General features: G+C 33.7%; 1 protein-coding gene across 1 annotated transcript in view; it reads right to left on the minus strand.

The window, feature by feature from the left end:
• The window catches only part of LOC145671556 (uncharacterized), a 94,949-nt gene that overhangs the window by 58,896 nt on the left and 17,658 nt on the right, over nt 1-18,395 (minus strand). Inside the window, exons 5-10 of the mRNA XM_081740744.1 lie at nt 17,692-17,794; nt 17,147-17,432; nt 12,082-12,169; nt 6,152-6,246; nt 4,334-4,652; nt 34-186 (exon numbers count right to left, since the gene is read on the minus strand). Of these exons, the coding sequence (XP_081596870.1) occupies nt 34-186; nt 4,334-4,652; nt 6,152-6,246; nt 12,082-12,169; nt 17,147-17,432; nt 17,692-17,794 (1,044 nt within the window). The remainder of the gene's footprint in view (nt 1-33; nt 187-4,333; nt 4,653-6,151; nt 6,247-12,081; nt 12,170-17,146; nt 17,433-17,691; nt 17,795-18,395) is intronic.

The raw sequence follows: 18,395 nt of genomic DNA on the forward strand, positions 1-18,395 counted from the left end.
TACTACATTTTGTATCAGTCTGTGTACGCCTACCTGATAATGAAACTTGCAGAATCCCTTCCAATGTAGGTGGTTGAATCCAAGCTGGAGTATACGAAGAACTCTTTTATAGTCATGCAAGTAACTTGATAGAATGTTTTCTCTTTCTTGCTTGCTTGGAACTTCTCAGAAGATGTGATATCATTCCTGCAAGAAAAAAATAATTAAATATAAATATTGTAACGAATAACTTGGCACAGTACTTAAAAACAAAAGATTGAGGGTATCTTAGAAAAGTGTTAGGCAAAGTTAATTGTTACTTGTCGTATTCAAAGTGAACTATCAAATTTCGGATCCTATACTATTAACAGACACATACCTCTTTATATCATATATTTTTTAATATATCAGCAACGTTGAAAAAAATTCGGGAAATGAGCTAGTTAGTATTATGAAATGACATTGCGTGCATTAATAGATGTTTTAAAAATTTTTAAATATTGGATGAACGTTAGTGTTATTTTATTATAAAGTTATAAGATGGGGTTCCAAATTTCTGATATACTCATGGACATAGGAAAATAATCTTTTTATAGACTCCTTGCTTTAATAACGTGAAATTTGCCAATGTATGGTAGTATTTTGTCTGTTTCTGAGGTATGCTCTAAAATTTAATTAGGCGGTTCAGGGCCTAGTGAAGATCTCTTGTAAAACTAAAACAAATTTTGAAAGCGATATTATTAACTACAGATTGGTTTTGTACTTTCAAATAACAATGTATAAATATAGGCAAACCAAATCTAACAGAACCAAAAAGACTATTCAGAAACTTAACATAAAAACTGAATATCATCATAATAAGCAGCCGAATGTGTCATTTTAATTAGTGTTTGAGCACTTGTTCCATTAAAATTAAACAATAAGGAAACTAATGTTTTAAAAATATACTTTCCAAATGTATTAGTGTTTCAAACAAGTAGGTATATCTTCGATGGCAACGTAATGTAGTACAGATAATATTTTATTTTCACGAATTAATTGCCAGACAATATTTTTAAAAATCGCAGGAAACCATTTTCTGAAGTTCTCAAATTTCAACAAATCCCATTAGATACTGTCTATCTCTTACTCAATTATGTTTACAAATTACAATACCTAACACCTATTGTAGTAAAATATAGACGTAAATATAATTTGAAAGAGTGTTAAATTTTATTGAAGAACTCCAAGAAATTCAGTGTAGAAACGTTTGTATGTATTGTAACGTTCAGAGATTCGATCCCTTTTAAAGGCAAACCACTCGTAACGGTTCTTTTAAAGAGATTAATTAGGCTTTTAGGGTCCACGTAAGGTTTGTGTTACTGAATGCAACGAAATTGTAGTCACTGGCTGACTGCAGGAACACCTTTTCTGTGCAAGTACAAGCTAATAACTTGGATATTAATACATTCTAGTTGTATAACACTAAATGTAACAGTAAAATACCTACACGTTAATTAAATTTTAAACATAACAAATATGACTTTTAAGGAGCTTTGAAATATGTAGTAATATTAATAAACAATTACTGGAAATATATATATATAAAATGTGTTATGACTAAAACATAGTAAACACGTTACCAAATATTATAGATACACACCAAATACTAATGCATAAAGTACACTGATTATTTTATATTTTAATTAAACATTAACATATCTATTTTTCTATATTTTCATCTATAGCTTCTTGATTCACAAGTTTCCATAGCGGATGCACGATTTAACTTTTAGGATATTTCAGGAACGCAAAATAATATCTTTCAAATAATACCATTCTTGGGTTGTTTTATAATGATGATGTTTTTCAGGCATGATTCTTATACATAGGACTGGATATCAGATGAGATGATTGGAGATGTACTTAATTACACATCACATTGAAATAATTGCATTCTCTGCAGCATGTTCACTTTGGCTGGTTGCCACTTAAATGTCTTGAATATATCGTAGATTTACACCCCAAACAAGCAGTATAAAAAATATTTCGAGCGATGAGTATATTTTTGTTGCACTAATATTACATTAGGGAGAGTGCATTGCGAATAGTGCAGTTGAAAGAGGAGTTCTACAGGGATGCTGTCTCTCGCCTACTTTATTTAATATATATCTAGAAGAGATAATAAAAAGCAGCCTACGAAATGAAGACAGCATTTCTGTAGGAGGTAGAATGATTAGGTATATACAGTTTGCTGATGATACGGTGCTTGTTGCAGAATCTGAAGAGGAAATCAATAAGATGTTAGAAAAGTTGAAGAAGGGCTATGAAGAACATGGAATGAAAATAAACGTTTGAAAGACAAAAGCTATGGAGATTGGAACGCAGTGGTCGGTGTCAAATATAGAAGTAAGAGGGGAGAAAATAGAACAGGTGACTAGTTTTCGATATCTGGGTAGTATTATTAGTTATGATATGAAGTGTGAACGCGAAATAAAAGCAATGACAGGAATGGCGAAAAGAGCCTTTAGGAGAAAGAAAATACTAGGCCTATTTTGTGGGACCTTAAATAAAGAATTGAGGAAAAGAATCATAAAATACTTCATGTAGAATATTGTACTGTATGGATCTGGAACATGGGCATTACACAAAAATTATGATAGAACAACTGGGATCTTTCGAAATGTGGGTATGGAGAAGAATGCAAAGAATTAGCTAATTCGAGCGGGAAGCGAATGAGGGGGTTTAGAAATGGTGGGGGGAAAGAATTATTTTAAATATTATTAAGAAGAGAAAGATAAACTGGTACGACATTGGCTAAGAAGGAAATCTATCATGAGAGACATACAAGAGGGTATGGTGGAAGGGAAGATAGGGGGCGAAGGAGACAACAGTTAATGGACGATATCAAAACAGAAAAATCGTACATAAAGACAAAGAGATTAACGGAAGACTGTGGAGCATGGGAGCTTCTAAGTTGCAGCAAGTAAACTGCCAATAATGGCAGAATACCTATAATGATGCATACAGGTATTACATTGATAAAAATTAAACTGATTTTATAAAATGAAGCGCCGATTGAAGACGCACAGGAAGCTAACTACTTCTGCTTTTTCCTGAACATGTACTCCATTTCCTCTTTTCTCTTCAAATGCTGAAGTGTTGATGTAACACCAACTGCACAGGACACAACGGTGGAGAGGAAGAGTGAGATGTTGTGTTATTAAGAAAGCAAATATACATTTACTCAGTTTACACTGTTTTGGGAATACTGCTAAGTTGGAACAATTAATTATAACCTTTCACACTTTTATCATAATTCTGAATTATCAGTTTCACATGAAAAGTTTCTTTTAAGCACTGTTGTAACAATCGGGAAAGCCCTGAAGAGTTTTCGCCACTTTGCTTTGATGAGAGTAGAAAAGAATGAAGCTATTAATAGAAATGATTTAATTATATCATTGCTAATTTATAATTATATGCAATCACACGAGGGCTGTTTAAAGTGTTGAGCTGCCTCTCTATTGATATTGTATGGCACTAGCAGAGTGTCATGGCATTATTTCATTATAAATGGTAGCGTAAGATAGTCTATCGAATTCAATATTGAGACAATAAATAATGATGGATATTCTTTGCTGGATAAAAAGTGAGAAAGACATTAAGCCACAAAGAAAAAAATGCAGGTGAGTTTAATATGTTGATTATTGTCCTAATTTAAAAATAACGAAGAATACAATCAATACATTATTAGGTGATAAAGTATGTTTCCATATTTCCGATTCTGCTTTCTTAAAATAGTCCTTAGTTTTATAAAAATCTCATCCTCAATTATTTATTGATCTCTCCTCTACCATTATCCTCTAAGTCGTTTTCGCAGTTACCTAGGGTCAGCTTTCGAATCGCTGCCCTCCACCTACTTCCATCTACAGTTATCCGCTGTGACACTACTTTGCACCATATCTTTCTTAATACATTCTCTCCGCTTCTTCTTTGGGCGGCCTCGGGCTCGTTTCCCATATATTTACTGGACATTAACAGTAATTTGTAAAATAATATGTGTCATAAGAGATTATACACTATACACTGAAACACAGATATTACAGTTTGACACACTATAGTTTTATATCTATCGTACCTAATTTTATTTATATTATTTTATTTCGTTTACGTGAAAATGTTAATTATAGATTTTGAAGAATAATATATTTCCATTGTATCGTAACACAGCGAAGTGTAATAGTATTCAATGCTTTCTATATCAACACTAGGATCTTATACAAAAAAGAAACATTGTACAGTTGATTTATTCTTTCACAAAATATTAACTCATTAAGAGAACAAATATTTTAAGACTTTGCTTCCAATTACATACCCACATCGTATGTCGTGATCATTTGGTCGTGTCAGCTGCTGTCGTCTTATAAAGAGAGGATAATTTTGATCGTTTGATGGTACGCTTGACGAGCCTTTGACATCGAGAAGGGAAATTGGAGACTTCTTCCGAGAATACAATTTTATTGACATACGATGTTCCTTAGCGTCTTGTGCCAGTACTTTGTTCTTCTTTCCAGTCAATATATTGTATATTTTACAAATAGATGATATAAGAATCATAAATAAAAAATACACAATTTCAATTGTTGCCAAGAGACTGCAGCCGACGAAAAAGTTGCCTACACTTCCAAAGGAAACTGTAAAGAAAAATTGTATTTTATAATCAAATATACATACTTGAAACATTTTGTGTGTTTATAAAGTTTCTATCTATTATATCGTGATGAATCGCATATCATAGAATAAAAATACGAGAATGGAAGATATAATATGTCGTTTTCTCGTCGTTATCTGATTTTTCACTCTGGTAGTTAGTCACACTGAGATCTATATGCTAGCAAAAGTTGACAATAACTTAATTGAGAGTTCTCTATTTAGCAGAACATGTTTCGTCGTTACGAATCACTTGAATGTATTTTACTTATTTTTTAATTTTTTTCTCTTCTGTAATATTATAGTAGATGTATATATATATATATATATATATATATATATATATATATATATATATATATATATATATATATATATATATATTTCATTCAACTGTAAAAAACTACAACATATATTACAATAAATAAATAACTTAAACATTTAAAATAAATATACTAGTATAAGGTCGTATTGAAATGTACACGAGTTCTAAACTTCATTTTGTTTCCACATGCATGTTCAGACATGTGGAGAAAACAAAAATGTATTTATGGATTTAATCAATTTAACAACTTTAACATTGTAGTGGTCAAGTATATTATATTCTGCAAATACAAGTGCTGAAAGTGTTTACTAAGTATAACATCATGATTTGTTTTCAAGAATGACATACAACACACATATACAAACACACACACACACATGTCAACTGCCATCATATGTTTGAGATGTTAGGTGTAAATTGGGTTGCATCTGTCCAGACGTTTGTGATACGAGGAAAACTACGATTCCGGATCTAATGGAGTTATGGCAATCAGGAAAAATATTTTTGCTACTAACTATACAAGTACTACAGTATGTTCCTTTACTCACGGATTCCAATCATTGCGGAGTGAAGGGGAAAATGTTTAGTTATTTAGAGAATACGTTATAGCAGATGACGAATCACATATTCAAATTGTGGTTTATTGTCTTTTGAAATTAACATTGAGCAATCAGGTTCAGAAACAATATAGTTTTGCAAAATGTTAATTTCACAACGGCAAGGAAAATTATTCCGAATTAAAACTGAGCTTCAATACGAGACTGCAAAGAAAGTAGTCATAATATGACCTTTAATTAGTTCTTCCTGTAATTATCAGGTTAAAATTCTTAGCAGCAAAGTGTATCCTTGCTTCAATAGCGGCGGCTAGTAACATTCCTGATTTTCAAGACCTTCTTAAAATATATTTTACTTTCGAGCATATTAACTTTCCGTAACGGCCTAACTTGTTCTACTAATTTAACGTTACATACTTTATGGAATGTCATAGCGTCGCTAGAAATGTACATCATTAGCAACACAGAAATTACCATGAAGGTAATACTTTACACTATATTGCATATAACAAAGTATATGTCAGCTTGTTACTTGTTGTATGGTGAGACAAATACTTGATTGTTTTAGTTATACTGCTAAAATCCAGGAAAAGTGTATATTTACCGATCATCTCCAGCTTCCCAAACAATACATCTCTCTTGTAGCCTATATCAGGCTTATATATCATGGTATACGCAAATACTCCAACAGAATTCACACTAAAAGGAGAAAAGTACCGAAAATTATAACAAGACAACAAACAACGATCAATTATTTTTAAATTATTCGCTTTTCACTTAGTCCATGCCAAATTGTATGTATATCAATAGTACTTCTGGGAGTATAGCTAACTCGGCTCTAAGTAGCTGTGGGAAGTAAAATAAATCAAAAACTTCCGAAATCTCCATTTTTGGATATTTTGCCCATGTAAGGAAAGAAATTGGTCCATCCAAATTTTGAGGTCCTATACTACCTTGTCAATTTTTTTTATACTCACAAAATGTGATCCGGTTAAGTGACGTCCAACAATCAACCAGAGTTGAGTTAATTGTACTTCAGGAATACTCCTATCAAATTGCAGGTGTGGAAAAAAAAAGTCTTTGGTAGGATCAGAGTAAACTATTCATTGAGAATATAGAACACTTTTTACTTCCATACCTTCTTCAAAATTTCATTTAGTTTACATTGTTTCATTGTTTATGAGAACAGCATCACTGGCCTGCGAAGATTCTCTTACAAGAATAATTTTATTTGATATAAGTTAGACTTTGTCTGTGTTAAAAAAAAAAAAAAGAAGAAGTTGTTGGATAACACGCACAGCTTTTCACAAGCTCCTGGCATGTTTATGCTAAAAGAGCTTCGTTTCTGACTACAAGATTTGCATGGGGTGTTTGAAATGCTGATATCAAAATATCTGAGCTAAAAGCAATCATTTCCTCTATTCTGGGGAGGCTAATGATCAAGTGAAACCTTAACAACCAATAAAACAGTTGAAGTTCATGGGTGCGTGTTTCCTACAAGGTCAATGCGCCAAGATTTCGTTTCTTTTGGTCTGATTGGGGATTCTGGGAACGTGTATCACACCTTTGTCTACAAGTTACAATGTACGTTTAAAGTTGATAGGTAAATGGATTGTTGTTTTTAAGAGAACGGTAAATGGCAGTGGTGAACGGAGGCGAAAATGTGTGAACAATCTAAACATTTTCTGTTTGTATATTGGCATTATACAATAAAAATAGGAACAAGCAAAATATTACGCCGTTACAAAAAAAGCGTGTACTTGGATATATTTCCACATAAAGTTAGGTGATGTGGACAAGAATTTTGTACCTCATAGTGTGTGTAAAACGTGTGTAGAAAACCTGAAGTAATAGTACCACGGGTTATTTCCATCAATGCCATTCGTAATTCAAATGCTTTGGAGGGAAGAAGAGGTTTATTTTGACGCCTGTAACTTTCTGTATGTAAAGTGTCTTGTTTCAATAAAACAAAAAAGTACTTTGTGTATCCAGCCATAATCTGGGCCCTATGTTTCTATTCCAGAATCAACAATAAAGTTACCAGAGGATCTATCTTCGGCATTTTCAAGTGGGGAAGATGGTGATGATGATGCTTTAATACCTAATATTGAAAATAAAACTCGACGTTTCAGTCACTGCGACTCAAATGAGTTTTTGCACGGCTTGGGTCTTACTAAAGGCGAGAGTGAACTTTCATGATTACGATTAAAAAACAGAAATCTCTTACTTTCTGGGACAAATTTACTCTTTAGAGAAATCGATAAGAAGAATTCAGGTAATTTTTTTGTTCAAGAAAGATAATTTGTGTTTTGTTGTGATATTACTGGCTTGATTCGTCGTCTTGAAATTGTTTACCAAGCAAAGGACTGGCATTTATTAATTGATTTGAGTAAAAGAAGTCTCAGAGGTGTTCTTCTGCACAATCAGAATAAACTTTCTTCAGCGCCAGTTGCCCATTCTACATCTATCTGTGAAAACTACAACAATTTAGCCACGGTTTTGTACGAAGTGAAATACAATGAAAACAAATGATTATTATTCTGTCATTGAAAAGTGTGTGGTTTTGACAACAAGCAGAATGTATAAAGTTCCTTTGACTTCTTTGTGAATGTGACTCTAAAAACAAGGACAGACCATGTTTCATTTCTGAGTGGTCAAAAGGAAACATTTGTACCATTAGTAAAATACATTAAATCGTCCATTAATTTATCCTCAAAATGTGTTATTGCCCCCATTACATATAAAACTGGGAATGATGAAGCACTACGTTAAGAGTTTGAATCGAAATAGTCCCTGCTTTCGGTACCTTTGTCAGAAACTTCAGGACTGTCGGATGCCAAAATTAAGGAAGGGTTCTTGACGGTCCCAGATTCGGAAGCTTATGAAAGAACATGCATTCACTACGATGAACGAAGCACAGCTTCAGGCATGTGAATCATTTAAGGATGTTTCCAGCAAATTCCGGGGTAATGTTACAGGTGACAATACCAACAGATTGTCAAAACCATGTTGTAAACCTTCTAGAAACTAGGATGTCACCTTAAAATTAAATTTCTTCACAGTCATCTGGATTATTTCCTGATAATTTAGTAGTATTCAGCGAGGAACACGGCGAGCAGTTCCATCAAGACATAAAAGAAATGGTACAAAGATATCAGGGGGGATGAGACGCTTCTATGATGTCAGATTACTGCTGGTGTATGATGCAAGTTAACCCTGCTCAGGAACACAAACGAAAATCAACTAAGCGCTCATTCACATCAAAGTGAAGCAAAAAATAGTTTTCTTCTGGTCAGATTCATATCTTTTACTAATGAACCTATTACATAAGTAGTGTTTTTGTATATTCGTTGCAATTTTATCATGTTATAGCCGTCACCAGGTTATAGAAACATTTTTGTGGACGCTCTGTATATTTTGTAAAGACAGTAAATTATTTTTCGATTTATACTTTATTCTCCGACGTAATAACTTCTTTCTTTGAAGGAAATGTTTTTCTTCCCACGCAACAGGACAAAGAAGTTTTTCATCGTTTATTCAAAGATATAATTAAATCGTTTCTTTGTGGTGAGAACATTTTAGTGAGCGACGAAGGTTCTCAGTGTTTCTCTCTGACTCTTCCAATCATTTATGGAAATACTGCGACCCAGAGCACAAAAGGTGTTTGAGCGCTAGAACGACGCCAGCCACATCGCTTTACCAGTTTCTTATCTGAATGTTCCCACAATCAAGTTATCGCAATGTCTGGAGCGTCGTGGCTAGTGGACTAAAATTAATGTTACGGTAATTCCTTTTTGTGTTCTATTTGCATATACATACAGGTGATTTAACCTGAGTGTTTTTGGAATGAACTGTCAACATTGACCAGGCGATCAGTGCAGTTCGTATCTCGAACCTCTGAGTTAGAGGAATCTTACTCCGTAAGTGTGAGCAGCAAGCATGTAAGTTGCATCGGGCATCAAGTATGATGTGCTGTCTTATACGTTATTAGCCACTCAAGGACCTAGCCACAATCAGTGAAACCCCAGGTTCACATACCTAGTGCGTGTTAGTTATAAACACGCCCTCCATTCCATTTTGGTGACTTTTTTCGGAAGACTAACGTCGTTCCTAAGATTTTTTTGAGCAGCAACTACTTCGTGGAATCGTCCCGATGTCCCTCCCACAATGCTAATCCCCCATGTGAATTAACGATGTGAGAAAAATATCGACAGTGGAATCTCAAACGTAATCTTCCATATATATATATATATATATATATATATATATATACATGGAAGACTACGTTTAAACTGCACTATTAAAAATAACGTATTAGAAAAACAATCACAACACTCAACACTGAATATATATTAATATAATTATTTTCACTAATAAAATCACACTTTGCTTTTTCACTACACTATAGCCCTTTATCACTTATATATATATATATATATATATATATATATATATATATATATATATATATATATATATATATATATATATATATATATATAAGTGATAAAGGGCTATAGTGTAGTGAAAAAGCAAAGTGTGATTTTATTAGTGAAAATAATTATATATATTCAGTGTTGAGTGTTGTGATTGTTTTTCTAATACGTTATTTTTAATAGTATTTTAATAAATAAGCATAGTGTCGTATAGTCCAGTGTGTTTTTGTTGTATGTATGAATAATGTTTGTGTGCGTTGTGGTCTGAGTGACCGTCTGATCGTTGTTAGGTTTTCGAGGCGAGACATACGAACCTCTCGGTGCCTATTGCTCATTTCGTTATTGACACCGGCAGACAATTTGGGAACGATTCTGTAATCCTTTTTTGGAGATGTCCTTCAACGTCTTACCCAGATAAGTCCAGGTCTTCTGAAAATACTCATTGGCAGGACAACGGAGGACAGACTCCAGAAAGCGGTTATAATGTTCCGTTCATATGGCACAAATTGTATACTCTAGTTATATACTGATATTAAAATAATATGTAAAATTTCAATTTCATATAGCAACATAATTGTGAGTAGTAGGCAAAAACGGTTTGGATATTTGAAATCAGCACACATTAATTAAGTTAAATGACCTGAGTCACTGATTTATACCTGAGATAGTTTTATAGAAGTAGCTGAGAGTTGAGCTTTATGAAATGTTGGAAGCTGATATCTTACTAACTTCCATCCGTAAGTATGAGATGTGCACCTGTAGTTTAAAGTAGAATACGAACTATTGTAATCAAAGTACACGGAATAACCAAGCCTAATGTATATAGCAAAAACAAATGAGCGATCGAATACAACAGTAGTTAGGGCTATTAAATATGAAATAAAGACATTCAAATATATAAATTGAATAAAATGCAGAGAAAAATGTATTGCAGTTAAAAAGAGTTAAATGTAGAACAAAATAGACATGTCTCTAGATGTCAGAGATTTTAAGGAGTGGTTTAAATATTAACTTGTAATTTCTATTTTGAAGTCTACATGAAAGAAATATAACAAACCAAATACGTTCTTGAAAACTGTATGTAATGATTAACAGTTCTCAAAAAGTTCAAATGTATGACAATGATAGAGATGTGTTGAGTCATGTATTTAACATGATAAATTTATGGGATAAAATGCTACCAAGTTTTACGAAATCAATTCAATTTGCCTATATAGCAATAGTTTAGCACATATCTTCACCTGTGAGGACAATTTGCTAACATCCGTCCTGTATTTTATGTTTTGGCACTAATTATGAATATTTATCTTATAGTTTGAAATTATTATTAAGTTCGTATATTTTTCATCTTAATAAAATTTTTACCGGTTTCGTTAATAATGATACTTTCATATATACACCGTGGTCCGGAAGTGGGCGTATCCCTAATTGGTGTTTTCTGACGTTTTATGTTTTACCCACATTTGGAGATGCTTAATAAGTGATTGGTACCACAACTGGAAGAAAATGGTATCAAAGACACTGTTGTGATACAGCAGGATGGAGCACCAGCATACTCTGCAATTCACGTGCGCAATTACCTCAATCAGACGTTTCATGGCCGCTGGAGTGGAAGAGGTTGTATATCTCTACCAGCTTCCTTTGCCTGGCCTCCAAGAAGTCCAGATCTAACGACACCAGACAATGCTCTCTGGGGTTTCATAAAGCAACAAGTAAGAAACACTCGATATCACACAACGCAGGAATTACGAGCAGCTGTGGAACACGCCTTCACCCTCGTGTCTCCGGAGTTTCTAAGCAAAATATCTGCGAGAACTTGGCACAGAATTCAGCAGTGTGACGACATGGATGGTGATCATACCGATGTTTATGACTATTAAGACTTCAAGTTAACTGTGTACAGGCATTGTACCATAACTAACACTATACTTTTGAAACTAAAGGGGGGGTACGTCCACTTCTAGACCACTCTTTAAATATGTACCTTCACAACGTTATATTAGATGGAAATTTGAGTGAAATCCGATACCTCAACTATTCTTATAATAATCTACCATAAAACGTCATACAATTAATGGACAACCTATATAATACTCACTTTCCTTCGAATCCTTGCGTGAGAAGAACGTCCATACTATCACAAGTATCTAGACAATTGCAATCCCGCAACGACTGTGAACGATTTGCTATATAAAGGATAGGAAAAGATATTAAAATTAATTTTCCATGATTTGTTAAGTTACAAGTTAATAAAATGATTCATAAAAGTTGCATATCCTTTAAGTACAAATGTCCAGAAGAACAGTCAAAAGTACATGAAATCTCATAGACTACAAAAAATGCAATAATGGTTTTAAAAAAAATAAGTTCCGTTATTAATCTGCATGGTTCTACGCCTGAGCATTTCCAAAGTAGAGCGAACATAATACGACATGCATAAATGCTGGCGAATTTGTGTTGAAATGTCATGCACTACCACAAAGAACTGTAATCTTTCTCTAGGAGTACATTTCGCAATATTTCATTATATTATCGACATCAGGCCGACGTGGTTATAGGGAATAACAGTTTCACGAAAGCACAAATTCCCTACAAAAGACAATTACATAGAAGGTAAAGTAGACAGAGACGGACACTATACTTGTATTAACAGAAGTGAAACTTGCAAACATAAAAGAAATTAGAATGTTGCAGATTTGAACATTAATGGTATATTACATTTTACTTCCAATGTTTTTTATTAAGCAAAACAATAGAGAAAATAAGCACTTGAGTCATAAAATTGCTTATTATAATCGGTAAATATACATCTCAGTTGCACAAATATGTGTATATTGACTATTCTCTTCTGAAAATCTAATTATCCACCTGCGATTCAGGAATCACGATTCTCGGCTGAAAGCGTAGGCAAAGAACACATAGACTTAGGGATGATTAATGCAAGAAAACTGAATTTTCCTCTCATTTAATTGAAATTTGATAATATAGATCATATACTATTTTGCCATACTTCATGATAATTTCACCTGAATATTTTAATGACATTTAGAAAAATTAATCGAAAATGATTTACTATTATAGAGTATCCTTTACTGTAAATTAAAATAAATTTGTTTCATGTCTACATTTCCTCTGATTTCTTTCTACTGACTATGTCTAAAGATAATACACGAAGTAAACATACTTTTAAAAGTATCAATGCATGTTATGTTTAGAATTACTTACTCAGATATTGATTATAACACAATATTCCTTCAATTTTACATTCCTTGTATTTTCCTGTAATTTGAGAATAGAGAATAGGCATTTCATGTTAGTGTTTATTTTTAATGATACAATATAATACAATACAATACAAAGCCTAATTAATTATCTAGGAAATACATTAGCAATCCTTTTAGAAATTTTCACGTTTTATAATAATTTAATATAATAGGAAATCAATGTAGGGTAGAATACAGTAAGGTCGATTGTAGTTGATTAGCTCATTAACTGCCAAGTGAGCTGTACTGACATCGCAATTATCGCACACCTGCAGGAAGACTATTAGAAGTCAAAATTGCACATTTGTGGGAACATGACTTTTAAATTTTGTCACTCTATCAAAATCGCTCACTGGAATACTGGTATTTCTGCCATCTAGGGATTAATTTGTTTAGATACGTTTATGCAAAAATACCACCAGGTAGAGCTCACTGCTCTCACTCTATTCTCTTTTGAGCGACGATAACTCAAATTTTCCATTTTTTGAGTTGTAACAGTCTTCAACCGGGTGTGCAATATATGTCAAGTGATATACTTTATTTAGGTAGGGTAGATCACAAATTAAAATGGAATATAAAAGACTATCGTAAAGCATTGTAAACTAGATTCAATTAGGTTAACTTTCAGATAAGCTGTTATCACTTAGTTTCAATTTATATGATTTGTTATAAGTATTGTTTGTGTTAATTTTGGTCATTCCATTGTGCTGTCTATAGATAGTTATATGTACTTTATAGTGATGATTTTCTCTGTTTACTTTTTCGGGGTAGAAAATAAACATGTTAAGAGTTCAACTAAGTTTGCTTTTAAAACGCTTTACACTTGTTTCTTTTCTAGGTCTAATTTCTGCAATCATGTTTCATCAGATTTGTAAATACAGGACCGTCTACACTTTCGATGGATTGAAGTTGAATTTTCATTTTATTGATTGCTCTTTCTCAATGATTGACATTCATTAAACCTATATTTTAGTATATACTTCACAATATGGATATAACTTTTGGTTTTTCGTATTTAATTTAATACAAGCATTCCGAAACTTAAGAGAATGTAAATTTTGAAGTGTAACTCTTAAATAAGTTAATCCTGTGAATACCAGATATCTGATATCAAGGTGGTACGTCTAACTGAAATGACAGGTACCAGCCGTTCGGCGAAAAAAGTGTCCTTTATGACTGCTATAATACGAAGAAAGTACGTGGCTAGAGAAACATGTAATCAGTGAATTGTGTTTTCGGATTGTGCAGTTGATATCAGATATAATAAAGGTGTACTAAGAACACACACCCAGAATACATATGTGAATGATGCAAGGCATGGTTTGATAATCAATACATTATAAATTAGACAAAGTTAACAGGCATGGTCGGGGACTTGAATGTTTCACGCATTGTTGTATTGCAATTGTGTAATTGATTTCTTGCTGGTGAAAGCATTGAAAGGTAGTAAGATGGAGACTGTCGACGTGCAACAACACTGCATGTGGATCATTATCTTGACTTAAATGCCTAACGAATACCTACTAATACAGAGAGGTAGTAAGTCTTCAGTGTTAGTGAGCATACGGTCTAGCTCGTAAACTAGCTCGAGACGTCTGGGACAAATGTATCACGTGAGACTGTATATGGGCGGTAACGCTAATGCACATTGCATGCACCCCAAGTCCTAGCTGCATTCTAAATACAACAGTACCAAGCACGTGTTCGTGGTGTATATCCCACTCTCAGTGGACTCCAGAACATTGGAGTGAGGTTGTATACTCACTGATGATTCACGATTCAGTTTGAAGAGTCATTATCACCGTTTGTATACTTGGCTATCAGGAGGAACACGTTACTACCACCATGATGTAGTTGAATAGTTCAGGTGTGAGGTGACATTATGTTAGATGTCTGTATATCATTTCATGTGTTCTAGCAGGTGAGGTCTACAAGAACGTACTCTTGAACAGTAAGTTCGACTGTTCCGTAATGCATATGGCTCTGAACTCCGTTTTATGACTTATAACCTACGCCCAGATAGGACATGGTTGGTGGAGGATTACCTGCAGTATGAATACATCACGCGTCTCGAGTGTCCGGTGCGGTCACCGGACTTCAATCTCTTTCAGAATGCATAGAATGCCCTCGGACGACGGATTTCAGCTTTAATACCTTCACTACGGGCAATTGGTGAACTTCGCAAGGTTTTTTATAGGAGATTGTAATGCTTTAACAGAGGTACTTCTTGCGGCCTTATCTGTAGTATATGTGCACACTAAGCAGCCTGTATAGCTATTAGCGATCATCATATCCCGTATTTCTGCCATTTTGACTTTCATTGCCGTAAGACAATATACAACTCGCAGAATAATCAATATCCACCTTACATCTACTTTGATACCTGATAACATTTCTTGATGGGTTACTTGAAAAACACTAAGCTTATTTTTAAGGAATCATACGACTAAAACTTAAATATCGGTATCTAGAACAAAAGCAGTAATACATTAAAATTGTAAGATATTTCTAGGAGGGTAACAACTAATGCGCCAAAACCTCCATATTTACTTTTTGTGTCATCGTATTCTAAGGATCAATCTCTGTAATCGCTAAGAGTGTCACTGATTCATTCATTACAGATAATCGAAAGTTAATAGTAGTGAACTTACGTACTACTGAAGTTACCCTATAGGAAATAAATAATTTGTGCATACGTCGCTACTATTCAAGAGGCCTCTTGTCAATATTTGAGCATTTGACTGTACACTATGCTATCCTCGACAAGTTTAGAATGCAATATTCCCCACAACACTGAACATCCAGGAAGATACAAGATATGAAACGAGAAGACTAATAAAATTTTGATTACAGATTGTTCGGGTTCTTTATATGAAATAAAATCTTGGGTGTCATTGTTCTAACCTTCCGAGAAACGACTTCAGACGTAAGTGACCCTCTACTTAGGCCGATCAACTCAATTTAGAAAGGTATATGTTGACTTTTTTGAACCAGTTAATCCAGTTTCGAGAGCGCATGTAAAGAAAACTGCATCATAGTAGAGTAGACTCAAATCTTCAGCAAGAGCAACATCAGAATGAATTTTTATTTTATAATGGAGTCATTATCAAGAGTATAAAAAACATAAAGAAAAAGTTTTAACATCAGTACTTTGGATTCCCTCCAGTTTGACTGGTATGGGTTGGACCACCCCAAAAAATTTTGACAGAGATACAAGTCACATGTAGCAATTTAGTAATTATACAGGGTGTCCATTTATTATGTAGCCAAAATCCATTGGTGAAATCCTTACACCTAAAAACGAAAAAAGTCCGTATGAACATATGGCGAAAAACATGTTACTTTAAAGTTACGAAATGCCGGAATCGAGAAAATTGTAACTTTGAGGCTGCCTAGTTCGAAAACTACATATAAGTGATACGAACGGCGGTTAAAGACATATTAAAGAAACTAGTACACTGTCTCTCTAAATAACCATGTTTTAGAGTCGGGGCGTATCGGCGCAACGGAACTGTGGTATAGATTCCGCTCTTCCTCCATTTTCTCTAAAATCATATGCTCCGGTACAAACCCAACTCCGAAACATGGTTATTTAGATAAACAGCATAATAGTTCCTCTAATATGTCTAATATGCCTCTAATATGTAGTTTTCGAGCTATACAGCCTGAAAGTTACCATTTTCTCGATTTCGGCATCTCGTAACTTTGAAGCAACGCGTTTTCCGCCACATGTTCATACGGATTTTTTAAAATTATTTAGGTAGGAGGATTTCACCTGTGGATTTTGGCTATATAATAAATGAACACCCTGTATGTATATATATATATCATTGCTTCAAGAAATTGAAACTTTCAAGGATAATATATTTATAAAGGAAAACAAAATAAGTGTTTTCTTACCTGAATCATAATAACCAGGCAAAAAACAATTACAATTTTTCATTGCGTCACCCAATTTACACTGCATTTTACAAGCAGTGTGGGTATAAAAACTATTAACATCATACTTCATTTCATCATGAAAAAGACATTTTCTTTGGTTAATTGAAATATCTCGTACAGCTGGTGTGCTCACAGTTCTCCAAGGTTTCATCATAAATGCTACGGCATTGTCATTTTCTCGAAAATGATAACGTACGAACGGAATTTTTTCACCAGGTAGTTCGTAAGGAGATATAATAAAAACCTATGATACAAATAATAAATTATTAAAACACGTCATATTGAATATTTAATGCTCATATAAAACAAATCTCTTATTGTTAATAGCTGAATAGTGTGCGCAGCAATCTTATTTCATATTTTGTTACTCAATATTTTAAAAAGTGATACCCAATTTTCTCCACTTTATTATTTTATTGTATTATATACGTTTGCGTAGAAAGATTATTCCTTATAAAATTGAGGATTGAGGAGAATTAAATCTTAATTATATGAAGACTTACCTTTGATCGTGGGTGAGGCGAAAACACCATAAATAGCTGCTTATATTGATTGATATAAATTGTTTTCACTGTGCTCGTGCTATAGCCGTTCTTGGTTGAGTTCCTAAAAGAAATTGCAAGTTCATGAATGAATATTAAGTCACTGAACTAAAATCAAATTGTACACTCAGTATATTACAACCTACCTATATCTTAAATTGAGAAAGAGTGTTTACATATTGCGATTGGTTTCATACCGAAACGATGTGAATAATCAAGAAGAAGCTGCTAACTTTTATCTTTAGCGGGTTAGACCGTTAACATCTCGGATTATCTCCAAATTTTTAACATGTTTCCTCACGGTATGTGCACTATCACATTGCAAGGGACTCAACTCAGGTAAGAACACTCCGGAAACTAAGTTGATGATTTACTGCTTGGCATAATGCAGTGGTTTGCAACCTTCTTTAACTGGCGACACATTTTATTGAGTGCCGACGACACTGCGATACAGTCACTTGGTTTTACTTATATAATAATATAAATTAGTAAATCTAATACTGTACCGGGGAAGAAGACTAATACTGTCTTCGTCTTCCAAGAGAGAGCAGGTATCGTAAGCAGGTGGTGTGTAGGTTTCGCACTCCCCTACCCAAGGTTCTTGTGCGTGAGTGCACTGAGCGATTTAGCTTAAACCTATCTTTAGAAGGAGTAGTACTTGATTG

Source organism: Thermobia domestica, chromosome 15 (assembly GCF_964235325.1).
Source record: "Thermobia domestica chromosome 15, izTheDome1.hap1.1, whole genome shotgun sequence".
In the NCBI taxonomy this organism is placed as follows: domain Eukaryota; kingdom Metazoa; phylum Arthropoda; class Insecta; order Zygentoma; family Lepismatidae; genus Thermobia; species Thermobia domestica.